General features: G+C 45.2%; 1 protein-coding gene across 3 annotated transcripts in view; it reads left to right on the plus strand.

Annotated features, from left to right (window-relative positions):
* Positions 1-7,941: 7,941 nt before the first annotated feature.
* The window catches only part of LOC116486582 (ubiquitin-conjugating enzyme E2 E1), a 44,396-nt gene continuing 24,794 nt past the window's right edge, over positions 7,942-27,543 (plus strand). The window contains exons 1-4 of one of the 3 annotated variants that reach the window (XM_032182921.1): positions 7,942-7,969; positions 8,657-8,753; positions 9,909-10,087; positions 12,280-12,330. In XM_032182921.1, the coding sequence (XP_032038812.1) occupies positions 9,936-10,087; positions 12,280-12,330 (203 nt within the window). In that variant the 5' untranslated portion in view covers positions 7,942-7,969; positions 8,657-8,753; positions 9,909-9,935. The remainder of the gene's footprint in view (positions 7,970-8,656; positions 8,754-9,908; positions 10,088-12,279; positions 12,331-27,543) is intronic. The other 2 variants (XM_032182923.1, XM_032182922.1) reach the window with 2 other exon arrangements.

Here is a 27,543-nt window from a genome sequence, read left to right on the forward strand (position 1 = left end):
ATTAAGCTTCTGCAACTACGTTATTGTGCCCTGTCCATATTGTGGTAATGCCTAAAGCCCTGCTAAGCTATAAGAAGAAAACAGCTCCAGAGAGCTCCTGTTTTTATCATGTTAACTGATGCAGTAGGTAACGGCTCTCAAACTACAGGCTGGGGACCGGTGAGGCCATAGAGCATTGGTCATATTACTGGTCCACGGGGAGAAAGCTGCTTCTATGGGCATTTGCAAGCCTGAAAGAAGAAGGAAGCAATGAGAAGGAACTAACATAGTGGCATTTGCTAGAGAAGTAGCCACCTGGAAGGAAGTGGGGAGAAGGATTAAGTGTTCATTTTGTACACTCAGATAAGACAGGGTTAAAAAGAAGTCTGGCTGTCTGGACATGCCAGCCAAAATTCAGGGAGTCACTCACAGGGAGTTAAGAACAGCCAGAAACAAGGTCACACAAGGGGCTGGAGCACCTCTCCTGTGAAGGCAGGCTGAGGGAATTGGGGCTGTTCAGCCTGGAGAAGAGAAGGCTCTGGGGAGACCTTATAGCGGCCTTCCAGTGCCTTAAGGAGCCTACAGGAAAAGCTGGGGAGGGACTCTTTGTCAGGGGGTGTAAGGATAGGACAAGGGGTAATGGTTTTACCTCTAACAGAGGGTAGATTTAGGTTAGATATAAGGAAGAAATTATTCACCCAGAGGGTGGTGAGGCTCTGGCACAGGTTGCCCAGAGAAGCTGTGGATGCCCCATCCCTGGAGGTGCTCAAGGCCAGGCTGGATGGGGCTTTGGGCAACCTGGTCTGGTTGGAGGTGTCCCTGCCCATGGCAGGGGGTTGGAATGAGGTCATCTTCAAGGTCCCTTCCAGCCCAAACCATACTGTGATTCTGTGATTCTATGATTCTATAAAATATGGAGGAAGACAGTAGGTAAGGCTGTGAGAAGACAGAAAGAAAAGAAAAAGTCAAAGAGGAAAAGGTGCAAAGAATTGAGAGAGGATCACAAACATAGCATGAAAGCCAGGACCTGCAGTTTCCGTTCTAACTCAATAGAAATGTTGAATGAAAAGAATGAAGAAGCATTACACCATGGATAAGGTTTCCCAAAGCATGTCTGTACAACAAAAGAGGTTATTACGTTATGTAATGTTATGTAATTATATTGATAGTTCCTTGTGTGAACACCCTAGAAGTGAGCCTTTTTCCAACTTTGACTTATGTTGCTTTGGAAAGGCTTTCAGGTGAACCGGAGAAAATATTTTTATGTTGGGACAGGAGTTCACAGGTAGGGTTATGCTTATTTAACCATACTCATATAGCTGTATTGATGTGAAGGGTGAAATGTGCCTGGGTGGACAAAGCCTGAAATATCTAGCTGTCCTTCAGGCCACAGACACGACATTCTTTAGCTTAGCAAGAAGCCACATATCAAAGCCACCTTTTATAATTGTACGGGAACAGAGCAGAGCAACACAACGCTATTTAACAAAGAAACATCTTTTACAGGTATTCAGAAATGTTTAGATTTCCTAAGCTTATACTTCCATGTAAGCAATTTTTGAAGATGCTATGTGGGATTTTTGAGATCGTGATTAGGGGTAATATCGTGAAGGGATAATAAGAAAACAGTATGTGTGAAATTTTAGTCCACGCTGTGAACACCTCTATAACCTTTGGCATCTGAGAGTCACCATGGCCTATATCAGGATGAAAAAAATAGACAATGGCTTTTAAAAGGTCTCAAAATGAAGGGCTCTCAAACGCTGGAGCTTTTAATAGCATATACCTTTTTGTTTTAACTATGGACTTTATGTGAGAAACGAAAAATACATTCTCCCTCAAAAATATGAGAAAATAATGTAATAATGTTTAAGCGTTGCACTTAAGTAATGGTTAACAGCCAGGTGCATGTTCTATTCTTTGTTTCCATGTGCTGGTCAGACAAAAAAATAAATAAATAAATAAATAAATAAAAAGAAGGAGAAGAAGAAAAGAAGTGCCATACACTGGTTTCTCAAGAATGCAGCATCAGGGATCTGTAAAAGTCTGAGTGATTCTATCGCTGCCTTTTGAAGGGCTCTGTAATAATAAGGAGGCCTAGGGAGAAAAATTGCAGTTGAAGACCATTGAAGTCTTGAACTGTAGTCAAGCCACAGAGTGAAATTACTGAGCCCTGAACACCTCTCCTGATCCTTCTCTGTTGAGAAGAACCTTTGTTAGATGAGGAGGCAGAGGTTGAAAGAGTCAATTGAAATCCTCACTAAATACATTTTCTGAGAAGTTAGGACATGTGGATTTTTTCCCCGCATGGATTTACAAATCCACAGAATTGAAGCAGATGGGGAATCACTCATTTTTTAGTAGAATGAATAAACTAGAATAAGAATATTACCAATTCAGTGTACGAGCAAGCAAAGCAGATTTTCTCGTGCTAACCTCTCTGAGCCAGAGTGACACATACTGTGACACTGAGAAATATTTGAAAGAGAAGAAAGACGGGACTGTAGGTGAGAAATATTACCTATATAGTGAGAAACTCCTTTGTCTCAGATACTAGGAAAATTATTTTGTCCATTTATTGCTGAATTCTTAAGTAGCACAATTGACCAACTTTTTGTATATCTTCCTGTGGGTGTGTATCTCCACAATGAACAAGGGATGTTCCAGAGTACATCTCCAGAGTCTATGGTTAACCTGTAACATGCTGCCAACGGTGTGAAAAATACTGTCCTTTTCATCTAAATTTCACAAAGCACCCTACAAAGATAGAGACGCAAACCGTGAGCACACGCTCTTAATAAGCCATCCCCAGCAGCTCTCCTCTTTGACTGTTCTGTTACAAGACAGAGACACTCTGCGTTAAGCTTACACCAGAAAAAAAAAAAAAAAAAAAAGATCTTTGGCACAGTTGTGGAGGCAAGACAGTCGTACGGGCAAAGCACAACATCAGGAGTTGCACTTCACGCTGTCAAAACAGTGTTCTGGACTGGCTTTTCCCAGGCTACACCTGGCATCACACCAGGAATGTCCCAGCCTAACTATTTGTTACTGGAAAGTGTCAAGTGGAGACTTGGTCCAGCAGTGGCCATTACCATTGGCTGTTCAGTAGTGACAAATAAAAAGCAAACACAAGTTTAAATAGCAAGCTGGAATTTTCTGTGAGTTAGCAAGAGAAAAGTGGCAAAAATAGTGCATTTGCTGCTGTTTGACCCACTGTCTTCAGGAGTCCTTTTGTCTGGGTCATGTTGGCCAACACCTTTCACCTCTTCCAGGACTCTTGCCAACAGCAATGCCATGCTCTGGGAGACTTCCTGGGGCAGGACTGATTGATGATAATCCATCTACTTCTTATTTTACTATAATAACTCCCCTTTTTGAGTTTCTTCAGGTTCTGAGCACCGCTGCCAAGGAAAAGTGGTATGTAGAAATGGAGAGCTGATGACGGTCCATAAAGCAGTACTTTCTGTAAACTGAAAAAGAGGCAGAAACAGGAAAAACATCTGAACTAGGGGAGCACACGGTGCCAGAAGAGAAAAAGCCAAGGAGTCTGGAATACAGCAGTCTGGGGAGCTTGTGCACTGCAGAGACAGAGAAGGAAAGCAGAGCCAGCCACTGCAAAGCCCAAAGGAAGCAGAGAGACCACTGGGGAAGCAGCATTCTGCAGAAAAGCAGATCCAGCAGGCTCAAAAAGGAAGTGACAGAAAAGTCTAATGAGTGGCTATGGGTGAAGTTTGTATGGGCACCTCGACATTTTCAGTCTAACTCTCGATTAACATCATTCTCTTCCTTTAGAGGAAGGAAAATGAGTATCAGAAATATGGAGTGACTGCTAGAGACATCAACAGAAAAAGCATTGTGTAGCTCTTGGTCCCAACTCCTAAGTACTAGCTATAGATCTGGCAAACGGAGACAGCAGTGAATCATTGTATCTTCAAGGTAAAGCAATTTTAAGGCTCAATCTCATCACCTGGAAGCAAGGCAGAAACCCTGGGAAATAAATCTCATGAAACTTCTTATGATGCTGTGAAACTGAATTGATCTCAGCATCTTTAGTTTTTCAGTTACCAAAATGAACCAGACCACATTCCCGGAGAGGCATGAAAGAAGCAATGGAGCAGTAGAAGATGTGTATGGTTGGTTATATGCAGCTCTGTGTAAGCTTTTGGAATGAATTGCCAGCCACTCTTCAGTCTATGGGAGCTTGGCCAGGATTTTTATAAGGCCAAAACATGTAATGGGTCTGAAGTCTTTCTGCTCACATGACAGTCTCTCAGCAAGGCTTCAGAGAGCTCCCAGGACTAGCCTCAAACAAAACACCAAACAAGTGGCAAATAGCAGGAGTCTGACAAGGAGACCTGAAGCTTTTCCCTCCACAACTAAGTCTCCTTTGGCACTGGAATAAAAGTAGAGGAAACAAGCATTTTTCTGCTTGTGGACCCTTCCATTCTTCTGTAAGGACCTGAAGAAGGTGTAACTCTAAGGACTGAAAGCCACATTGTTTGAGAAAAGTACAGCAAGGGAAGTTGGGCTGCATCACGAAGTTACAGCAAGATAGTTGTGAGCAGGAAACCATAGGGTGAGCCTGTGTATTCACTACCCTTATGTCACAGAAATGTGTATTTGCGTTTTCTCTGTTACCTTTTCTCTCATTTGAATACAGTTCCTTCCTCTTTCAGTGTAATTCGGAGTTTCTGGCTAGTTTTATTCAAATAGCTGTGTCATGAGTTCTGGCCTCGTCATAGATTTTCCTTGCTACCTGACCTTGTATCACAGGGTCACACAGAAAGGACAGAGTTTGTCACCACAGGACTGTGTGAGATAACAGCATGTTTCTGGCTTTCCTGCTGCCACTTGCAGGCATGACATTAGCAATGAGCTGGCATCAGGAGAGCCAAACAGATGATCATTTCTTTTCTGCTCCCCACAAAAGGCCTGATGCAAAACTCAACGGAATTGGTGGAAATATAAGGGGCTTTGGCTCAGGCCCAGAAAGACCAGCCAGGAATAATGCAGAAAATGTATCTGGAGCTGAGACGGTACAAAGGGACTAATCTTAGTCACCTTCCTCCAGCAGCAGGCTCGGTTTGATTTGAATTGGCTAGCTTCTGCTGTGAATTAAGCTCAAAGCCCCAAAGGCAACTTGATTCTAGTCATCTAGCCTTGCAGCCTCCTCCAAACTCAATCCAGAGGGAAAAGTGACTAATCCTATTCAGTTTCTACAGTGAGCTAACGCCATAGATTAAAAAAGCTTGGGGTACAGGGAAAGCGAATAATCTGGGTCAGTTTTTCTCTGCAAGTCCTTCACACAACTTGGTAAAAAAAAAAAAAAAAAAAGTAAGGAGACAGTGGGAGGAAGCACTGATAAGAAGGAACGCTTGCCTGATAAAGTGTGTACACTTCACAGGAAAGAAACAGAAACAGACAAGTGAGGCTGTTTCAAAATTCCCAAGGTGGAAAGAGATGTGATTAGAGGAGCCGGTTCACCTATTTGCTGGAAAAGGGATCATATTCTGCCCTCTTTCCCAGGTCTTCAGTGTCTATGCAGGAGACTGAGAGAATAATCATGTGTGGGAGCAAGACAAGCTGCAAAAATATCTCTGGGCACAAAAGTTGGCTCCTTGACTCCCTTTCTCTCCACGGCTCTGGATATGGCATGGCTAGCACAGGAGAGGTGAGTCATAAAATGGGAGTTGCCACTGTAACAGCCGCACAAGTGAGGACATTAGTAAGTGCTTTCAGAGAATGCGTTTTTGGTTAGACTTCAAAGTAAATAACCACTAGTGCTGGTTATCATGCTACTTTGAACAGGGTTACCAAGGATCATCTGGTGCAGAAAAGGTTGGTCTGCAGATAACCCCCTAACAAGGTTATTAACATAAAAAGTGTGTGAGATTTTGTAACAACCTTTCCATTTTCCTTACACCCTATTCGAGAAGTGGAGGGCTTTCATTATTAATATCAGTTGTCTCACTTGACTTTGGTGCAGGTTTCCTGTGATGACAGGAAAGGGCTGGAGGTTTTAGTGAAAGTGAAAAGTTTTTGTTTTTAAAAAGCTGTTCCATAAGCAGTGATATTTGTGAAGCCTGGTCAACTGATTTGTGTCCTCTTGTCTCCCACACTTGTCACCCAGTGTGTACCACCATACCACCAGCAGCATCCTCCAAAGCCCCCAGGCTAATTAGGAGGATGCTGACACCTTGAAGTGTTGTTAAGTATATAGGAGCTGAATTTGGCCCCCCTTCATCAACAAGAGGCACTAAGTGATCCAGATCATCCTCATTTATCACAGTGCCAGTTTTCTTTTTTTTTTTTTTTAATTCTTTTGAGGCCTTGGTTGAGGGCAGACATGTCAAAGCTCTACATTTAGTGGAGGAAAGGATTACCATGGCTTCACAAGTGTCATTCCCATAGGTGAAACTAGATAGGTTGGCTCTGCTAGCAAGCTGCTTTTGGAGGACAATTCACCATGTCCTAATATGTGATACCAGAGGTAAGAAAGACTGAAGACAGTTAGGAAACAGACAAACAAACAAACAAAATAACCACAACAGTAAGTGTGAAACTGCAGTGGAATTACTTCTTTTATCAGCGTGACTCTTACAATGCCATTGGGGTGTGTGCCCTGCACTGTTCAACCACATGAGAGACTGGGCAGCAAGTTTGTGGGGAGTATCAATAGTTTTGGGATTAACTACTAGAAATGTAGGGAAGGGTGGCCAAAGGAAAGGCTGTGCCCACTCAGGCAGTCCCTCCAGCATCTCTGGCTCGAGGATTACTGGGTGGAAATGGTAAAAGCCCAGTGCCACAACCAGACCCCTGTGGTTAGTCACAAAAACGTGAAGCTACAGCCTCTTGGAGGAAAGGTTCAGTATCCCCTTGAGCTGGCCCAAACATCCCTTTCCTTGAGGTCCCAAGTGTCCCCCAAAGAAGTAGCAGGCATTCATCACCCAACCTAAACTTTAGGGTTTTCTCCCCACTCAAAGCCTTTGCCTCAGGCCTTGCTGGGCCCTCATGGCACCCCATGGACATCGTGGTGTGTGGGGCCACCAGCAGCTCCAGGTGATGGGCCCCACGGTGTCACCCGTGGGCTGACGGCCTGGGCTTCACACCTCAGCACCACCACCAGCACCACCAGCACGAGTACCATCCCTGTCCCACCCGCCACGATGCCATGAGGCCAGGCACCCCTTTGCCCCCCCATTTTGTCATGTAGTCCTTTGGCCCTGCTCGGCTCCTGCAGCCCGCTCCGGGGTCCTCCAGCAGGAGGAACGACGGAAACACACAGTCCTTTTAATTATTATGATGCTTGGCAGTGACAGCCATTGTATTTTTGGCTGCTGAACCTTGCCGGGCAATTCGATACGGGATCCCTCGACAGGCGGTGGAAAGCGGCGGCACCAAGCCAAGCTCACCCCGGGGGCAGCCGGTGGGCGGCCGGCTCCCCTGGCCCGCTCGGCAGCAGCTCGGGCAACCCCGGGACGAGCTGTGGTAGCCCACTGGGCCGGCACCGCCATCCCAGGGGCAGAGAGCGGGGGATGGACGGCCAACATTTTGGGGGAGAAGAGTAAAAAGCCTCGGAAATACAATACAACAGCACCCCAGCCGGCTGAATGCCGCTGCGCCTTCCGCACAGACAGGCTCCCCACTAGGGGACTCGGGGAAAAATATATATATAAATATATATATATATATATATCCCTAATACTTTTACCTTTTGGCAAAGTGAGGGGGCTTTTTCTCGCTGTCGCTGCCAAGCCCCGAGCCCAGGATTTTGCTTCCTCTCCCAGCATGCGTTGATGACATCACGAAGTGCCCCTTCTTTGTGTGTCAGTGATGTCAGCGGGCGCAGCGTGGGGGACAATGGAATCCTGAACTCCGGGCGAGGGCGAGAGGGAACTGCTGCTGCTGCTGCTGCTGCTGCTGCTGCTACCGGGGGGGCCGAGCCGGGGAGGGAAGGGGAGACACAGCTGCTGCTTTGGGGCTGGAACAGGTGAGAGACGGGAGAGCCGCCGGGGGATCCTTTTGGCTGGCTGGGGTTTGGGCTGGGCTGTCTTTTTTTTTTTGGTTGGTTGGTTGGGGTTTGGTGGTTTTTGTTGTTTTTTTTTTTTTCTTTTCTTATTGCTTTCCAACTGAGACAGGTGAGAAGTTACTGGTGCTGCTGGAGGGACAAAGCAGGTGAGGCAGGGGAGAAGCCTCGGGGCTGAAACAGTTCTGAGGACAGGGGGGAAAGCCCAAAGCCCCCCCACGAGCCTAACAGCCCCCTCTCCGCCTTAAAAAAAAAAGCAGCCCTGGGAGCCTTCCCCTCTCCCAGCCACCTGCCTCGACCTCGTCCCTTTGGGGCACTCAGCATGGAAGCGCAAACCGGAGCGGGGGAGGGCGATTATCCCCCACCCCCCCCAGGACTTGACACCTTCGCAGATGACTTTCCAGAGGGGGTCCCCATTAACAGCTCAGCCCCCTCCGATCGCCTCCCTTCCTCCCCCAGTCCCCCCGGAGGCAGGGGGGTGCCGTGTCCGCCGGGCTCCCCCCGCAGCCCCGCAGCCGGGGCTCCCCCCGACCTCCCCCCGGGACCCCCTTGGGCTGGAGGCCCCGCAGGCTGTCGCCCCGTGCCCGCCGCCCCCCCGGCCCGGCTCGGCGGTGGGGGAGGCAGGCAGGGAAGCCATTGCCTGTTTAATAGTTGCTGTTGCAGCACTTCCGCTTCTCTCCCAGCGAGAGAGACACGAGTGGCCAGGCCCAGCCGCACCGAGGAGGAGCAGCCAGACACAAAGGCAGAGGTACGGGGACGGGGCGCCCCCCGCCGCCCTCCCCGCCGGCCCCGGGGGCAGGGGCGAGGGGCAGGGCCGGCCGCGGACCGCCGATGGGGCGGCAGGCGGCGGGGCAGGGGGGGCGCGCCGGGGGCTGGCAGGTACCGCTGTCCCCCCGGCCCCCCGCTGCAGGGGGAGCACGGACGAGCCCCCCCCGCTCCCCAGACCCCGGGGGGGCTGCCCGGGGGCTCCCCGGGGCGCCGGGGGCAGCGGGAGGGGGGCGGCCCTGCGCCGGCCCCCGATCCTCCCCGCGCCCCTTCCGCAGCCCCCCAGCCCCGCCGGGCTGTGCCCCCCCGTGTCCCGTGCCCCCCCCGTGTCCCCCCCGTGTCCCCCGTGTCCGCTTCTCGCCCCCCGGGGCCGGGCGCTGCCTCCAGCCCCGCGCCCCCCCGGTGCCCGCACGGAGCCGGGGTGCCCCCCCCCCCCGGCACCCCGCTGCTCCCCGAGCCCTTGTTTCGCACCCTGCTAGGCCATGGCCCTTTTTCTCCCCTCCTGCCCCCTGCCCCACAGCGTGGTGGGCCTCATGGGGCCCCCCGGGGTCCCCAAACCCTCCCGTGTGCTGTCCCCTTTGCCCCCCTCCCCATACCTTTCCACCCAGTGGGTGCGGGTTTCCCCCCGCCGCAGCTCAGGGACCCCCCGTCGGGGTCTCCCCCTGTTGCCAGTGATGCCCCACTTCCATTAGGGCGCTGGCAATGGTCACCCCCCGGCCCGTCCCTCCCCACCGGCCTCCAGGGAGCCCGAGCGGTGCCATTTTTATCCCCTGCACCCCTAGGCTGGGTGGCGATGGCTCCTCTCGCTCGTGCGGTTTGGGGGAGATTACAAGGAACTGCTGCAAGAGCTTCCCTGATCCTTGCAGTCGTCCTTGTTCCAGTCCCTTCTCTCATTTCGCACTTGCTTTCCGAGAGGAAGCTTTAAAAGTCCCTTTCTCCCTTCCCCGTGGCATTAGTAGCGCAGGGGGGGCTGCTGCTCCTCCCGCCTGGCTGTAGGGCCTGAGAGGAGGAGAGGGAGACACGGGGACCCTTTAAAGGGAGCATGGCCCAAACACAGAGCGAGATTGTCAGCTGCCTTTCTCTGTGTGTGTTTGTGTTCACTGTTTGTTCCCCGTGCCCCGTGGTGTCTCCTCTCCAGGTTGGGGTGTGTGGTGGGGGGGTCGCTATGTCGGATGACGATTCGAGGGCCAGCACCAGCTCCTCCTCATCTTCATCCTCCAACCAACAGACAGAGAAAGAGACAAGCACACCTAAGAAGAAGGAAAGCAAAGTCAGCATGAGTAAAAACTCTAAGCTGCTATCTACCAGTGCCAAGAGGTGAGGCTGCAGTCAGTTTTCTGACCAATTCACTGCATCCTCTCTCCTTCCTCGTTTCATTTTGCTCTGTTCCCCTGCTGATCTCTTGTTGCTCCCATTCCTCCTCTCTCGCTTACTCACAGCCTTCCCGTGCGAAGCTGCCATTGTCTCACTTTTCCAGTGCCTCTGTGCAGTGGTGTGTGCCCAACTTCACTGCTCTCTGGTCTCTCTTCCTGCTTCTCCCTCCATTCTATCCCACATATTTTCCTGTCTCTTCTTCCTCCGGGCTGTTTTTCTGCCCCTCAATTATTTCTGCTGTCTCTTCCCTTCTCCTTATTAGCATCAGCTATAGGGATGTGGGATTGGTATGTAGGGCCTTCATTCCTTCTCTGCCACTGGAAACTATGTGGTCCTGGGTAAAGCATTAAATTTCAACGTCAATTTCCCTCTCTGCGTATTGGGATGGATGTATAATGGCTTTTTTCTTTCCAGCGCTGCTTTGAGGATTAATTAATGTTTGTGAGGAGTTTTGAGTTTGCCTGATGAAAGGAAGATTTGGGGCCGTATTACACCACTCACACTGAAGTGTGAGTGGTGTAATATAACCCAAACCTTTCCCACCATACATATTACTGCTTTTCTGTTTGTTCATCACTTATATTGAATTTTCTGTGTATGGCTCGACATTGACTAAAAGAAATAATCCACCGTGGGTCCACTTGTGGATGTTCTACTCTAAAATAGTTTTTGCTTACAGGACAGAGTGGGTTTTTTCTTTGGTCGGTTGTTGTTTTTTTCTTTGAGAATGAAATCGTTTTTATTCCAGAATAATATCTATATGGGAGAGAGATGCCTGCATAGAGTAGTAATTCCAGAACAGCTACGTCAGTCAATTTTCTTCATCTGGACAGACTCTTGGAGCCATTTGGTTTAAAAAAAAGAAAAAAAAAAGAAAAAAAAAAAAAAAGCTGTTGCCCTTTCTTATTTATTCTCTCTTTCACCTGAATTCAGCAGTGTCCTGCACCAGAGAGCTCAGCCAACAAATGGAAGTTTGCGAGCTAACTTAGAGCACTTCAGTAAGAATAATAAACCAGCTCTCTGAAACGCCTTGCCAAGCAGCACAGAGAGGTTATGTCTCTAGGTGTCAAAAGTGGCTGGGGTTTTATGCAAATGCCCTGTCGTCACAGCTAAGTTCTCTGTGGCTTTGTGGAGTTAAGGCAGTGCGGTTATTCCAGATCCCCGCTCAGCATGTTTCCATGGCAAGCTCAGAGATAGTAGCAAGCGGTGTTTACGTGTCGTGCCCTTAACTATTTTAAAAAAAGAAGAGAGTTTTACAAGCCTGCTGACTGTAAACTGCCTGGTATGAAAAGGTTGTGGTTCGCGTGTATGACAAGTGGAAGAGAGGCCGAAGATGCTGGCTGAGTTTAAAGGAGGGGAGAGGGTGGGGAGATCTGGAGGGGAAGCTTGAGTGACAGTAATGGGACCCCAGGGAAAGGGATGATAGCTGGTTGGGCATCTTGTGGCAAAAGCAGCGTGCTGCTGTGTGAGCCCGGAATAGTCTGGGCAGGGAGGGCAGGGTGTTGTCTGAGGCTGGCGATGAGAGGGAGCGCCTGGAGTCCTGAGGGGAGGGACTCGGGGATGTGGTGTGGAAGAGGGAGAACTGAAGGTGGCAGGAATGTGCAGGAGCCTTGGAAGTGGATGTTCCCTTTCCTTTAGGCGTCCTTGGGAATGGCGCAGCTACTCAATCCCGTGGGGCTGCTGTTTGTTCTCGGGGGTGGCAGGGAGCCGGGGGAAGCCAACTTGGCGATGACTGCTGCTTGCAATCCAGCAAGACAAATTTCCTTCTCAGACTACGGTTTCCTCATAGCACTTGGTGCGTCATATTTGCAGAGGGTCCCCTTCACTTTCAACCTGGCCAGCAGAGTAAAGGGGAGAGTCTTTGTGGAAAAGCCCTGTGTGGCTGGCATCTCCGTGCGAGTGTGCAGCAGTGCTCCTGTCTGGGCTCAGCACACGATGCCTGCCTGCTTTCCTGTCCCTGCACCAGGCTGTCTGTCCTGCTTGGTGTGAGTGGGCCAGTGGGAGGCTATAACCGAGCACCTCTCTCGTACGTGGTGTTGCAAACGTACTGCGGCGGTATGTCTGTAAGGCGTATGTGTTAACTGCTGCCCCGCACAGCGACTTACCTTTGTTCCTTCTCGCTTTTATTGCCACAGGATTCAGAAGGAATTGGCTGACATCACCTTAGATCCACCTCCCAACTGCAGGTTGGTGCCGATGCCGTCCCCGGGGAGGGCGGGGGAAGGAGAGGGGCTGAAGTGTGCTTGTGCTTGTTGTAGTTGTCCTTGGAGGTTCTGGATCGAGCAGAGGAACGGCTGCGTAGCTGACGGTGCTTTTGGGAATGCTTGGATGATATTAAATAGTTTCCAGGTGGGGGGGGTGACACCTCCAGAGATTGTTATGCGTGTGTTGATACGTGTTTTCTGTCTGCTTGGGGGTTGTTTGGGTTTTGTTTTCTAACAATTGCATTTTTATCTGTCAGACTGCTTTGTGTGTATGTTTCTGAAACTGGCTTATAAAGAAGAGTGTAAAAACTCTCTTCTTGATTTTTTTTTTTTTCCTGGTTTCTAAGTCTAATGCCTGACTGCACTGATCTGATATAAATTAAAGTCCTGCTAAGGAAGCAGAAAATAGTAAAATGCTACGAGCTTTTTAGCTCAGAGTTGTGATTTAACCAGTAACTTACGGTGAAAGAGAAGCGTGAATTTGTCACTCGGTGGGTGCCCTACAGAAGCATGCATGTTAGCTGATGAAATAACAAGTGGGGTTGTTCGGCTGCCCTTTATAGAGCAGCTCTTTTTTAAGGATGTTTTAGAAACGTGTACCTTTTGTTTAAAGCTTCTAGCAGGTTGATTCAGTGGCCCGAGCCTCATAGCGTTCGGGGAGGAGACAGTAGTAGTGTAACATCCTTGGTTGTGCTTGTTCATTCAAGAGGAAAGTTGCTTTCAGACTGGTTTGTGTTCGCTGCTGTTGCCAAAGCACAACTCTGTTCCTATCTCCGTGCTGTGCCTGAACTGGGTTTGAGGCCTTTTGATGTTGGTAATAGCAGCAATCAAAGGAAATTCTGTGTATAAATAACTATTTAAGTTGGCCTCTTTAGTACTGAGTTGTCACCCACAAACACACGTGAAGCTTTTTATTGAAGCTTTCTGCTGCTGTTAGTCTGCGGGGCAGCACTGGCACAAGAGTTAGCCTCTGTCAGTACCAGGCCCGAGGATCGTAATTAGTTCAAGCGGGGATGGGATGGAGCATGTGGGTACAGGAGAAGTCTAGGCTGATATTAATTTTTTTATGCTGTTTGGAAGATAACTGATGGGTTCTGAAATCTCTAGCCATGACAATATTGTTTCAGTGACATTAATGACTGCCTGAGTATTAAAAGAGCTTCCAGCTGGTGGGTTGGAAGCGTCTGTCCTGTCTGCATCCTGACTCTGTGTCAGGATAAAGTCCGCATGCTTCCCCCTCCTCCTTCCACCATATCCTGATGTTCGTGGGAAAGAAACCCAGAAGCATGGCTCAGAAAGGCACGGAGCCTGCCTCGCTGTGTCGATAAGTGAGCCTGGATGATCAAGGGGCCAGGACTGCAGTCTGAATTTAGTGAATCTGCCCAAAAGCTGTGATTATGTACAAGTATGTCAGACTGCAGGCTTCATCTGAAGGTTTGTGTAAATAATATTAGAACCCTGATTTGTCCCTGTTTCAGCTGGCACCATTCATAGGTAAAGAGGAGCTAGCAGACTACCTGTCAAAATAGAATATGGTTGTGAATTTTGTTATTAATCACATTGACAACTGAGGATAATGCACTTCAAGGCCTGCATAGTAAGTTTGTCTTGTTTCAGTCTTTATAAATATTTGTAATCGTAATGATTAGTTCGTAGTGCAGGTAGTGATGATTAATTCTCACCCCTAATGTAGTTGTAAGTATCCTGCATTCCTTCCAGCCTTCCAGTGAGTGACAGTGAAGGTGGCAACTGTTACAGATAACGCATGAAACTGGCGTAACTGGTGTAATTGTTACTGTATCTTAATATGTTGATAGGTAGGAAAACATGAATGGAGAGGTTTTTGTCTGTGTGTGACCAAAGGAGTTTTGGTATTGCTCATCTTGGGGTGGAAGCCATCCTACTTCAATAAAGACAGTGCTGAGAGCAAAGAACAGCTCTGCTCATGGTTAACGAGGTTCGAGTTGCGCACTCAGGCACAGGGAGTTTGCTTCTGCAGCAGCTGTTTTGTGAAAGGGTAAGCAGGTGCCAATTGCCACAACAGTGAGATGAGTTTCGGCTGTCGCAGTTACAGGGAAAGTTCATCTCTTGTGGAAAAAGAAATAGAAATAGTCAGTTTGTGAGTGTGAGAACGTCGAGCAAGTGAGAGAATCTAGTCGCTGCACGATGTCTGAGGTTGCCAGAATTTGCTCTGGGGATGCCTGCTAACAGCATCGCTGCTCCCCCTCACACTTCATATCAACTACTAGCATGCTGTGAGTGAGGAATTAAATACATAGTTTTGTACCTTACTTTCAATTTCCCTCCTTCCTAACCTCACCTTTACTTTGACCTCAAGCCCCTCATCCCTCTGCTGCATTTGTGCTTCCACACATTTTTTCAGGTGTCGCTGGAGAGAGGGTGATGGTCTTTTCCTTTTGGTTATCTTACTCTCTTCTGCAACATTAACCTCAAAACTTAAATATTGAGGGCGCTGCATATGCTACAAGGTACTACCTGTATGCTATCCGTTATAGGGGTGCCAAAGTCTCAGATGTCACCTTCGAAAATGTGTGTCTGAAACTGTATCCTGTGTTATTTTGGAAATGTCATCCTTTTTTTTTTTTTTTTTTTTTTAACCTGCCATTGGTCTTACAGCCCTGGCCATCTTTCTGTTCTCCCCGTGTTCTGTGCAGAGCCTTGTGTTTGATAGCAGTTTGTGGTTGGCCATGCTTTAATTTTTGGCCTCGCTGCAAAATGCTGTTCTTCTTGCAGTCTTATTGCAGTAATGGGAGTTCAAGATATTTAACGCATCCCAGAGCAACTCTGCATATTGAGAGAAAAAGCTTTAGGTTGTAAATGATTTTTAGTAAGAACTGTTTTCTTTTTCTTCTTATAAAACACCACATATAAGATGCAATTACGAATAATGAAAACCATTTGATATTTCAAACAAAATAGCTTAAAAACAAATGAGTTTCATTTTTATTTTTGTAGCTTGCAGTGACCGTATTTTCATGTGTGTAACCCACAGATCAACTGTTTAAAAAAAAAAAAAAAAAGAACACACTCAACACCCTGTGATTGAGCAGCTGTGTGGGTTTTACACACATGTGGGTAATATGAGGGGAAGTTTATCCCAGAACTTCCTCTCCCCTCAATAGTTTCCTCGCTTCTGGTTTTCCATAGCTTGCCCCTGTCCCCCAAATGCTTACCTGGTGCTGTTTCAAAATAAGTTTCAGACTTGGAGATATTTTCTAAAAAAAAGATTTATTTAATATACTTTGCAATGTTGTTGTCAGTGTTCCTGATGGGGTTAATGCTGTTCCCATCAGTGAGCTGGCATAGTGTGTGTGCAGCATTTGGCTGATTCTGAATGGCTCTTAATTCTTTTTTTATTTTTTTCCCCAGTAGATTAGCATTCTAGAGATCCTTAATTTTCTGTTGTCTGCAAGGTGACTTGACTTCTGATATTAATACTAAGTTATGAAAGTTAAATGTGGCTTTCAAATCCAACAGTGGTTAGTGGTTTAGATGAATTGGAGAATAACTGGTTGGACTTAAGACATCTTAAATCTTTCAAGAGGGTACCTGGTGATTTCTTCTCCTACTTTGTGCTATATCAGAAAGTTACAACTCTTGTTTTAGAGCTCAAGGTACCCAGAGACACTGAACCTCTGGTCTTATGTGTGTGTTGGTGATAGCAGTGTGGCGTGTCTTTGCGTTGGGTCGTGGAAGTCTGTGCCAGCACCTGTCTGCAGGCATCAGGATGCATTTCCACCTCGCTGTGGAGGCAGACCTTATCTCTGTGTGTAGGTAGCACTTGTGAGTATTGTGCCAAAGCCTTGGTTCTGTCCTTGTGATGAGGTTTCCAAAGCTTTAACAGAAATTAATTAAAGTTTAAACACTGCTTATACTCTTTATGTCATTTATTTGACCTCCGTATCAAAGCATTTCCTGAAAGTAAATCTGCTAATTGCTGTGAGGTTATGAAATAAATGTTTTTCCCCATTTTACAGAAGGGCTCACAAAACCGAGCGACTTGTCCAAGGTCACACAGGAAGTCTGTGGCAAAGTGGAGAAATGAATGTAAATCTCCTTTGTTTCGAGCTAACTTGCAGCTGAGCTGTTCTGCTCGAACTGTGAGCATCGGTTGTGTTATGAGCAGGGCTTTGAATTTGTGCTTTATTGGGTGTCTGGTATTGACTGTATGTAAGCATGGTAATTTAATGTTATTTTTCCCATCTGTGTAGAGGGACCAAAATGGATATTAACTAGAATTAATGTTTTTAATCTTTCTTACCCAAACTGAAACAAGTTTGTCTCCACATGGCTCATTTAAGTCCACATAGGCAAGACCAGCTGTTACTTAAACAAAAATAATTTTCAAATCTTTACTGAAGGAGACATTTGCCTGCAAGGCTTACCCTCGCTTCGGAGTGAAATGCTATCACGGATTCATTATTTAAATAATAATAAAATGCAGTTGTGTTTCCTGGCTCCTTCAGCCCAGTTTCTGTAAATTCACAGAATAAGGTCCAGATCTCCCTGAGAGTCTTGTGAAAGTTAACTGTCAGCACTTAATAAATATATGTCTCGGTATAGATGGTGGGGAGAAGTGCTCTCCGCTATAATATTCATAGTTTTCAGGACTTCGCAATGTGGAATTAGGATCTCTTGGCTAGAGAGAGGTCTGCAGAAAACGTGTGGCTCAAAGGCTGTTTTGAACTCAGTTATATCTTATTCTAATTAATATATTTCGTCTACATACTGTGAAAGCCTAGCATTTGTTTTGATCACATTTGTTTTTACAGTGCTTGTAATTTTTTACAAATGTACTTTGTCAATGCATCCAGTGACAATAATGCTTTAAGAGCTTTTGCTTTCAACTTCAGCATATTATCGAAGGATGGATCGTCACTGTTAAATTACAATATTGGGCTTTTAAAATTGTTTTCATGCTTGGAATAGTCCGTCCTGTGCATAGCCACGTTCTAGCGTAAACTTTGGGGTCTTACATTTTGTAATTAAAAATTGCAAAATAATTTCATTAAAATAGGTTTGTTTTGTTTTTAATACACAAATTCTTAGAGTAAGAATGACAAAAATGCTGCTTTTTCTTCCTTGAAGAAAAAAAAAAGACAAAATAAATGAATAAAAAAACCAAAATGCAGATCATTTTTAATGACAATTTTCAGCTTGAAAAAGCGATTTAATCACTCTTTATTTTTAATTCTTGCCCCCTCCTCATTGTTTCTGTGAAATGCAAGTATTTTCAGTGAGAACTTTCCAGCCACAGGGTAGGAAGGACCTTCGTAATTAGAGCTCGGTGTAGCTGAAAAATACCTTTTGTCACACAAACTACCAGTGGTTCACCATTCCCTCCCCCCTTTGTTTGGCGCACGATCCCTGGAGAAATAACTCTTCCTTTTGAAGCGGTGCATTAACTAATTTAGAGATCCTCCGCAGCTGCGTATGGGCTGCCTTGCAAAGCAGAAAAATAACAGCATTTAGATACGTGGTGAATTCCGAGCCTACGGGGGTAGCAGCTCCTGCAGGCGAAGTCCTCTGCTTGGTGTGCTCAGACAATAGCAGCGCGGGGGCAGCTCCTTTGCCGCGGATTGATTAGTTAATATTGCAGGAATTCACGTTTCCGAAGATGTTCCTGGTTTCGTTGGCTCCCTTTTAAAAAAAAAAAAAAGAAACAGGCACGTTTTAACAGCAAGGCTGCTGGGTCCCGTGGCAGGAGGTGGCTGATTGTGTGGTAGGTTTTGTTTGGCACATCCCGGCTCGGCAATTCCCCGGCGAGCTGCGCGCTGTGCTCCTGCATGCCAAGTATCGGGCCGGTGAATCTTGAGAGCGGCTGTGAAATCGTAGCACTGCTAAGAACAAAGAGGGTTGAAATCCCTCCTGTGCACACTCTCTTGTATCCCACTTAATTTTATTATTTGACTTTCAGCTTTGCTGCCCTTGGAGGGCACTGTGCAACTGTACTTATTACGCTGCAGATACATTTTATCTGACAAATTCTGCGTTTTGTCTTGGCTACGCAGTCTTTAATTTGGTTTTGTTTCAGTTGTATTCCAGATCTGCACGTCTGGGTCCTGTGTTGGATACGTGTGTGTAGCAGCGGGTGATATGTCTGGTTTTGTTTTAAGAAATATTCCTGATATGTGTATGGCACTTCATAGACATAAATGGGAAACGTGGTGCGGGGGGTATTTACGCTCAAAGGGCTCCAATCTCTCCTGTCTTTTACATAAAGACAAAATTATCCACAGAGGGAGAACTGACGGGTCTGGGGCGTTGATGAAGTGCTAGGGGATGTTTCTGCATTTGAGGGTTTCACCAGGGGCAGGCTGCTGGTGGCCGAGAGCGCTGTGGTTTCTGCCAAGGTGCAGGCTGCCAGGACACCAACTTTGGCCCCGCTGTGGAAGGGGGCTGTTCTGGGAATGAGATGGAGAGAGCCTGCACTCAAACCAGTCACAGGAATAAGGTTACTGGGGAGCTCGTGCATAGTGCAGCCTCTGCCTGTGCTCTTCTATAACTCTGCATGAAAGCCCAGTCCTCCATACAGCACCCCTCTGCAAGTATTTAACGTACCAAACAAAAAGGATCCCTCTTTTCATGTGAACAGGTTAAGAGATTATTGCACATCTGTGGAGACTTGCACACCACGTATGAAGTTAAGGGCTGTGCTTTCTCCACCAAAGAAAGTACTTTGAGCTAAATTAATGATGTAATTTAGTCATTACAGTAGAATCTTGCCAATCTGTACATTTATTTGAATGAAATAAGTTTATGCTCATTTTCCCCTCTGAGGCTTAACAGTGGAGGTCTAAACGCTAGCTTCATTATTTTACAAGATGAACTGGAGAACATGTATTGTCAAGTACTATAAATAAACTGAAACTGTCAAAATAAACACTGTACACTTTGGAATTCAGAGGGGTTTTCTTGTTTCTCTTGCCAATTTGCAAATTTCAGCAACACGCAGTTGGTCTTTCCAAGGCATTTGTGGAAAGCATAATGGTTACTACAGTGCATTTAATACATATTTTCTGTGCGTGAGGGGCTAATTGACATCACCAGGAGAATATATCACCAACCTGTATGCTTAACTGCACCATCCAGCATGCAGCGTTGTTTTCTTTATCAACCTGCACTCCCTGCGATGGGAGGTGGGAGAAAAAAGGAGAACGGGGCATGCAGATTGTAGCTCGTAGCAGATGCAGTGCTTGATTTTTTTTTTTACATCTCCTCCCCATTTCCTCCCCGTCTTCACAGCTGAAAATATAGATCAGGTAAGATGAAGTTGAGCTGTTTTGAGAGCTGGGCCCAGGCCAAGTTTTGGCAGTTCATTTGTTTAAGAGAAAATACAAAGTAATTGGATTAAAGAGGCTGTACGATTAATGGCGTAGAGACCTGTTAAATTTCTTTGCCTCTGTATTTCTGTGAATCAGCACGGAATTGAGGGCTCGATTCTTCCAAGGGCTTCAACTTTTAGAGCCAAGAGCGTAAACCAAAACAGCGCATTAATATTTTCCCCTTCCTTCGTATTAGTGCAAATAACTATTTGAGATGAGAGGACCATGCTTACCTTGCCTCTGGAGCTGCTGGCCTTGCTGGAAACTAGAGAATCTCGACCTGGTGCTGAGAATTGTAAAGTCAGTAGCAAATGCTCTTGGCTAGAGCAGAAGTACTTCCTGTGGCAGGTGGGCTGCTAATATTTCATGCTCTTTCTGCTGTGGATGTCTCAGCAATAGATTCTTGCCAGTGAAGCTAATTCCAGCATCTATTAAGGAGAGATCGGGGGAAGGGTCTTTGTTGTTGTTGTTGTTCTTTCTTTCTTTCAGTGCCTAGTACCCTACAGAGAGCAGCACACAGGAGTGAAAAGACCCACAAGCATTAAAAATTAATTCTGAAGTTAAAGGTGGCTTTTCAAAATAGATGAATTGATGAGAAGAGGGAAAATACTTCTTGTATGGCCTCAGAATCCTGTCAGATTTTTAGGAAACAGCAAAGCTTCAGAATTTTTATACATGGAAGCCTACCAGCATAACTGTACAAAATGTTTCACATGCAGCTCGAGCATCTCCACTGAAATTAGAAGGTGCTAATTCAGGTGATCACTGTTATGGGTATGCCATATGTTTGAAATTTTGAAGTGGACGACTTCTTGAAAGTTTCAGCGTATTACTTGGCATTCTGAACAAGTATAGGCTGCCCTGAGAAGTGCACTGTAAATGGTGGAGAAAGTGCAGTATATTTAATTAAAGCAGGGTTTAACTCTTGCAGATGGTTTTGAAGGATCGCTAAAAAGCGCACAGTTGTAATAACACAGTTCTAAAGCAATTATATCAATAGGGTAGTATACCACAGAAGGTCATTTCATCAGAAGTTTCTGATCAATCAAACTGATTGTTGTAATACCCAATTTGCACATTATTTCCTGCATGTCTTGGTAACCTTTTTAAAGGAGATACATCAGGCAGTGCGTGCAAGCATTTATAGCTGGTGTCCTCCGTAAGCTCCTAGTACATTGTTTATCAATAAGAATTGTCTAATTTTGTTTTTGTTGAGGTAATCCTTAGTTTGGGAACCTCAACATGTTTTGTAGTGCTCTGGCTTCTAATAAAAGTATTTATGTTTGGGGGACAATGGGAGAGAGGGGGAAGACAGTGCTTTAAATGGCTGTGCCAACTGAAATCTCAAAATGTCATGAATCTGACTCGAGATCTCAATTGATTTAAAGCAGTGTCTTCACTTTCCTTCCTACTTCAAATCATACAGCATGCTCATGAGCTCGGAAATCAGTCAAGAAGATGTGTGCTAGCTACAAGAATGACCTAGGAGATCTCTGACTAGGAAAGTAACTGGTGTCAGGCCTTCAGCTTATTCTTCAGCTGCTTGTCTTTTAGTTACATCCCAGGATTTACGTCCCTAGTGAAATTTTAATGCTTTCTTTAGAATAGCATTTTTCCAATTTGTTCTATCCACTCTTTCTCCTTATGAGGTTAATTAGGTTGGAGGCGTTGGTGAGACCGAGAGGATAAATGAATTGTAGGTGAGGAAAGGAAAAGGACGTAAAACCACTCAAGGCAGAAGGGCATTATATTACATTCCTGTGGACAGCCAGACTGTGCCAGACGTTAAAGGTGCTTGTGAGAGCCCATCAGGACAGCTGAGGCAATTTTGCACTGGATGCTGAAAGAAACAGTTGTGGCAAAGGTGGAAGTCCTCCTCTTGAATGAATGGGGAGAGCCATCCATGGGTCAGCCTCTTCTTGAGCATCAGTGACTTTCAAAAGCAGGTGAGCATATAAACCACAACAGTTTTAGCTGTGCTGCTTGTCTTAGGCCCCTACCTGAGAGGTAAAACATTCTTAGAGCAATAAAGTCAATGTGTTTATACAGCCTTACAGTGCTTTACGCTGCTCTGTAAATCAAGGAGGCACAACCTGCCGTACCTTGAAGAATGCAGCACGTGTAACAGGTGCCCAGCTGCATCTTTGCAGGCCTCCTGAAACTGCTGCGTGAGCTGCGTGTGGCTCTTAAGCCATGGATTGTCCTCGTGTGCATGTGTAAGAGCACGGGGGAGATGTGAAACAAACAACCGTGAGGAGGGGGAGAAGTAATTTAGGGGAGGATTAGGAAGAAGGGAGCAGAGATAGAGGGAGATAAAGGCAGAAGTGGAAATGGAGGGAGGGAGGCAGAAGGGGAAGAGCAAAACAAGTAAGCAAGCAAGAGGGGTAAGAAAGTTCAAAAATTACTTGAAACTCAGTAGCAATCAAGTAGACTGCTGTTAAAGTTAGTAAGTTACAGGTTTATTTGTTGAAGGCCCTGTGAACCTTCATTTCCCCAAGGAGCACACCCTCCTTTTGTACCTACGGGCAGAGAAGCATGGTCAGAGCTGCTGTTTGCTGAATCCTGTAGTGCTAGAATCAGGGATATTCACTGAAATTGCTAAGAGATCATTTCAAAACAGATGACCAGTCCTTCTACACCATGGAGCTATGGAATCTGTTGCTGCAGGAGGTTGCAGAGGCAGGTAGTATCAGCACACTCAAAACTGGGCTCAACAAATTCATGGCCAACAGGTTTGTAAGCAGCCATAGAGAAGTCGGGGAGCACCTTCAGCACCCAGTGCAGGGGCTGTGGATGCTGTGGGACTACAAGGGGAGGGGACTGGAGGCAGCGGCCACAATTGCATACATGTATTTTCAGTATGCTTTTACCACTCTAGGATGCTAAAGTAGATGACCACCAAATAGTCTTTTTACTTTCTATGTGGAGCAGCCATAAAATCCTCAGTTTCAGTTCTCCTGCCCTCCTTCCCTCATCCCAGTATCCCTCATCCCAGTCCGCTAACTTTAGCCACATAAAACGTGTAACTCCTGCCCTTTCTGGAAAGGTCCCTGCCTCTCTTCTTTTTACACTTTGCCTTTTAAAGCGAGCTCTCGTTTCCTGTCACTCAGGCACTTCTCCTTGCTTTTGTGAAGGGTTAACCTTCATGCGTTAGTCTTGCTGAATTTAGACTGTAAAATTTTCAGGTCAAAGGACTTCTTTTATTTTTGACAGTGTTTGCAAAGTGGTATGTAAATTTCCGGCTACATTTAGATGCTCTTTAATAATAAAATAGGTCTAGTACTTGGGCTCGTAGCTGTCTCGATGCTCCCTCTTCCTCTCCAAATTAAGTTCTGCTTACGTTGTGATGTTGCTTTTTTTTTTTTTTTCTTTCCTTTCTTTTCTTATCTGATTGAGGCAAATAAGCGAGTTGTTTTATTCAGCAGCTATTGTATTATCTTGAATATGTGATTTGGTTATTTTCCGGTTTTATGCACATCCAGGTTAACGCAGCTGTTACGTTGTGATATGGCTACGTTGTGGCGAGATGATGGGTTTTGAGATACATCAGTGCTGTGTTTTGGTTTGGTTTTCCTGTTTTGGTTTGTTGTTGTTTTTCCTGGATAGTAGCAGAAATAATGAAAGTGCCCAACAGCTTCCTTTGCTGTCTTTGTGCTCCTACCTCACCTTCTACCTCAATAACTGGAAAGATTGTAACTATTTGTTAGGGAAATATTAGTTAAATTGCAGAGCTATTACGTGTGCTGAGACATTCCAATCCCAAGCACTTAGTATTCAGTGTGTGTACTTAACTTCTAATGACTATAAATACTCTGTTACATTTGAGGTTTTGTAATGTATCAGGTATGTCTTGTAGATAATTTTTTTTCCACAGCAAATGCAGATTTTCTAGCCCATAGACAGTGCAAGCTGGGCCTTGTACATTGCTTTATGAGGAATTTTTGCTCTGCTTTTCACAGCAGAGTCTTCTTTATGAGGCAATGCAAAGTTCAGACAAATAATTTAGCGTTGAGATTGCTCAGGTACATGTTTCATTGCAGTGGTAAGTGTCAGAGACCTGGCAGTCTAGGGCATCTCTAATAACTGGTACTGGGTTTTGTCAGGGAAGTCTGAAAAATGGAGTTTGGGTGGTGGAGCCTTTGGCTGGTAACGCTTTGCAGTGGGGATGCAGTACGCTGGCAGGGTCTAGATAGAAGCTGGAATAAAGGGCTAAGGGCAAGCGAGGACGTGCTGTGTCTCTCATGGCCAGCTGAACAGCTGGATGGGATTCGTTAGTGGTTCACAGCTTGGCTCAAAGAGAGATAAGGAAGCAGCACTGGTCGGGGTCTGGATCTGGGAAGGAGAATCGTGTGTTAGCTAGCGAAGCCTTTTCATTTGCAGCAATCTTTATTGACTTAGAATGAATGGGAAAGGGAAGAACAGAGCTGGAGTTGGTGGCTGAACTACGACACACAAGGGGAGACTGAAAATATGGGATGGGGTTAGATGTGGCCCTTAGGAGCAGAGAGCAAAAGGGAAAAATTGCGTTTTGCCAGGTCCCTTTCCAGTAGTAAACCTGCCAGTCTCTTGCACAGATTCTCAGCTCCCTCTGTGCTCATCTCCCAGGCTATGTCTTCCTTGCAATCTAATGTGCACCAAGTCACTGCAATGGCCTGAGTTCTGCAGAAGAAAGCTGGTGTGCCTGTCCTGCACTGTGGAGCTTCCCCTCTTTCTTCACACCACCACAGGTTTGTAAGGAGCTGTGCTGGTGTCTTCCTGCCTCCTTGCCCTGCCGAGCTGAGCAGGCTCTGGACCATTCTTCCTGTGGTCACACCGATCCTTCTGCAGTATGCTGTGGTGTCTGACAAACTCTGCAGCCCGTGTCTGCAGGGAAACAAAGAGACAAGGTTCTGCTGTTGGCAGAAATAAAATGTTTATGAGAAATTAAAAAAAATAATAATAAAATGACAAAACTGTTCTTGTATTATTAATTTACTTGCAAATGAAGTTGTACTGATCATCTGAACTACTGAATGTGTACATAGATATTTTTTTTTCCAAATGTTTCAGTATTCACATCATGAATCAAAGGGAAGGAGGAATGTGTTTTTAAAGTACTTGGGGTCATCCCAATTGACAATTTCAGTGCAAGGTATGCATAAGAATTGGTATTTATCATTTTTCTTTATGTGGTACTCATTGGTCATTGGAAAAGTGTATTTTATTATCTTACAGGGTTGTAGTCAAAGGGATGCTTTGATGTTCTTCACTCTGAGGTTGTGAGGATGTCTGAAAAGTACAGTAGGTGAGCCTGTATGTACGCACAGTTGTGTACACCAAGCAAATGCAGTGTTCTTTGGTCACTATTTTTATCAATCATTCACTCATGTACACATTAAATGTCATATCTAGGAAGTCATCTATTTACAGTTTTAGTAAATGCTTTATTTTCCGAGAGAGAATCTCATTTTCTGAACGTTAAAATAGTAGTGAAACTGTGATGTTTGCTTAGATTGGTTTTCCTGAAAGATAGTGTGTCATATCCTACTGACAACCTAGGTCAAGGGCTAAATTTCAGCCCTTGCTGAAGCTAGCAAATGAACTGTGTCCAGAAACAAGTGCCTTTGTGTGTCTCTGTGTTCATGTTAATAGAGTTCAAGGTCACCAGAAGAGCTGTGGGTTTTAATTTAAGTCTTATTTACTCATTCTTTCTTAAAGTGTCGAACTCTTCACTGAACTGCTTGAGTACCTGACTGTTTCATGTACATCCAGTAATGTCCTTTTTCTCAGGTGGTTATGTGCAAGTAGGGTAATCATTATTTATTTAATTAATAATGCTTCATTTCTTAATTATGCTGATGCAGCTGGGTGGAGGAGTGCACCTTGCTTTTGGCTTCTGGAGGACAGATTTCTTTTTTGTTTAATGTGCTGTTATTACCTGGGTTTATTCTCTGTTAGGGATTATATGGTGTGATTATGCAGTGATTCTGACTTCGGAGGGGTCACATATGTGATCTCTGGTCAGTAGAGAAAAGCTCACACTTTTGACCTTTACATCTCTTTGGGCCCATTAGCTCTTGGACATAGTGGTGCTTCTAAAATTGCTTAATTGTTCCAAAGAGATCATTTGTGCTTACTCTGTTATTGCCATTTGATGCTCTCTCTATACACCCTGCCAAAAAACACGGTATATTACATTTTTATTGTTATGTAAAGCAGCCGTAAAACAAACCATGTGCTTGTGCAAGTGTATTTGAAATCTTTGCTATTGGCTACTTCATTTTTTCCCCTTTATGTCTCTAACTTTCACATTTATAGTTTTGCCACCACAGGGAGCTAACGAAAAGCAAACATATAGGCTGCTTGTTTAAAAATAATAAAAATAATGCCATGTTCAAATTCATGTGGCTTCCTTACTTGTATTTATTATCCTGTTCCACAGTGTCAGAAAAGCTGGGGCATGCTGTGCTGTTTTGGGGTATGAGGGAAGGGTGAGGGCAGGGATTGTTTTTTGTCTCTGTGCATTAGTTTGACTCTTATGGTCTTCTGATTTTTAGGCAACTTTAGTAATTGTAGGGTGAATGAGCACATAGCAAACAAAGGAAAAAGATAAACGCATGTGTAGTAAAACGTTGATCTAGAAGAGGGAAGGTCTGTTTTTTTCCTAATACTTGCATGCCTGTAGGGGATCAGTCCTGTGTGCATCCTTAGCACCCTCGTTGGATTATGAAAGGTAATTTATTTTGTGTGTTCGGGTTTCTCTTTGCAACTTAGTACTGAAGAAAACAAGGGTTTAATTTACCTTATTTGATTTTTTATTTTTATTTATTTATTACTCTTTCTGTACCTCCTCTGGTGGTGGTAGTAGTAGAACCACATGTCTCTGGAGTGAAATTATTAAATGCATATATTTATTAAGGGTCTGACTTTCAACATTAGCTGTTTACAGTAAGAGTACTTGTGGAGATGATGAGTCTCTTGATCATTCTTAGCCCTAATGGGAGAAGTGTTTAAAAACAGCACATCAGCCACTGGGCAGCTTCTCCTACAACTCTTCATCTACATCAGTCACAACTGCTGAGATATTTTTAGTAGATAGGTTTTCTTAGTTTAGGGTATTCTGCTTTAATTGGAGGTTGCATAGCTTAGATGCTGCTTTCCACTCTTCAGAAACATACCTGAACTCGGTTGCCTTCTTCCTATAGCATGTGCACTGGGGACGCATGCAGACTTGTTGGGGGTGGGCTCTGCTTGGATTTAAGGAACAGAAACAGACTGTAAAGATGAAAAGATGCTTAGGAGAGGGAGTGTGTGTTTGGATTTTGCCCACAGTTAAAGAGGAAACCTTAACAGTAACAAAGGCTCTAAATAGTGCCTTGCTCTGCCTCAGTTTGTGTTTTGCAGTAGGTGAATTGTGCAAGAAGAATGAGAATATATTGTAGATGCCAGACTTTAACTTTGAAATAATTGAAGTAGCTTTTAACTTGTTTTTGCTTTGCCCACCATTTAATTTAGTTTTGCAGGTTACAAGGTAATGAATAGTAGTTTACACATTTTAAAACTTTTAGATTATTATCTCTTTAGCAGCTCTGAGAGAACAGTGTTGCATCTGATTTGCTAGTGGTGTGTTTATAGTGTGCCTGTGTGTACAAACACCCCTTTCACACTCACTTGCCAGAAGGCAGTTGTATTTCTGAGCAAGTAAGGGGCTGTTTTCTGTTTACGTTTGCCATCTCTCTTTTTCCCACAACTGTACAAATGTAGCTGTATGGAAAATACTTATTCTAAGATCAACTTTCCTTTTCTTCAGCATTTAACTTGACTTGCAAAAGTTGTCAGAATTCATATTTTCCAAACTCTAAATGTTGCA

Source organism: Aythya fuligula, chromosome 2 (assembly GCF_009819795.1).
Source record: "Aythya fuligula isolate bAytFul2 chromosome 2, bAytFul2.pri, whole genome shotgun sequence".
Taxonomy (NCBI): Eukaryota; Metazoa; Chordata; class Aves; order Anseriformes; family Anatidae; genus Aythya; species Aythya fuligula.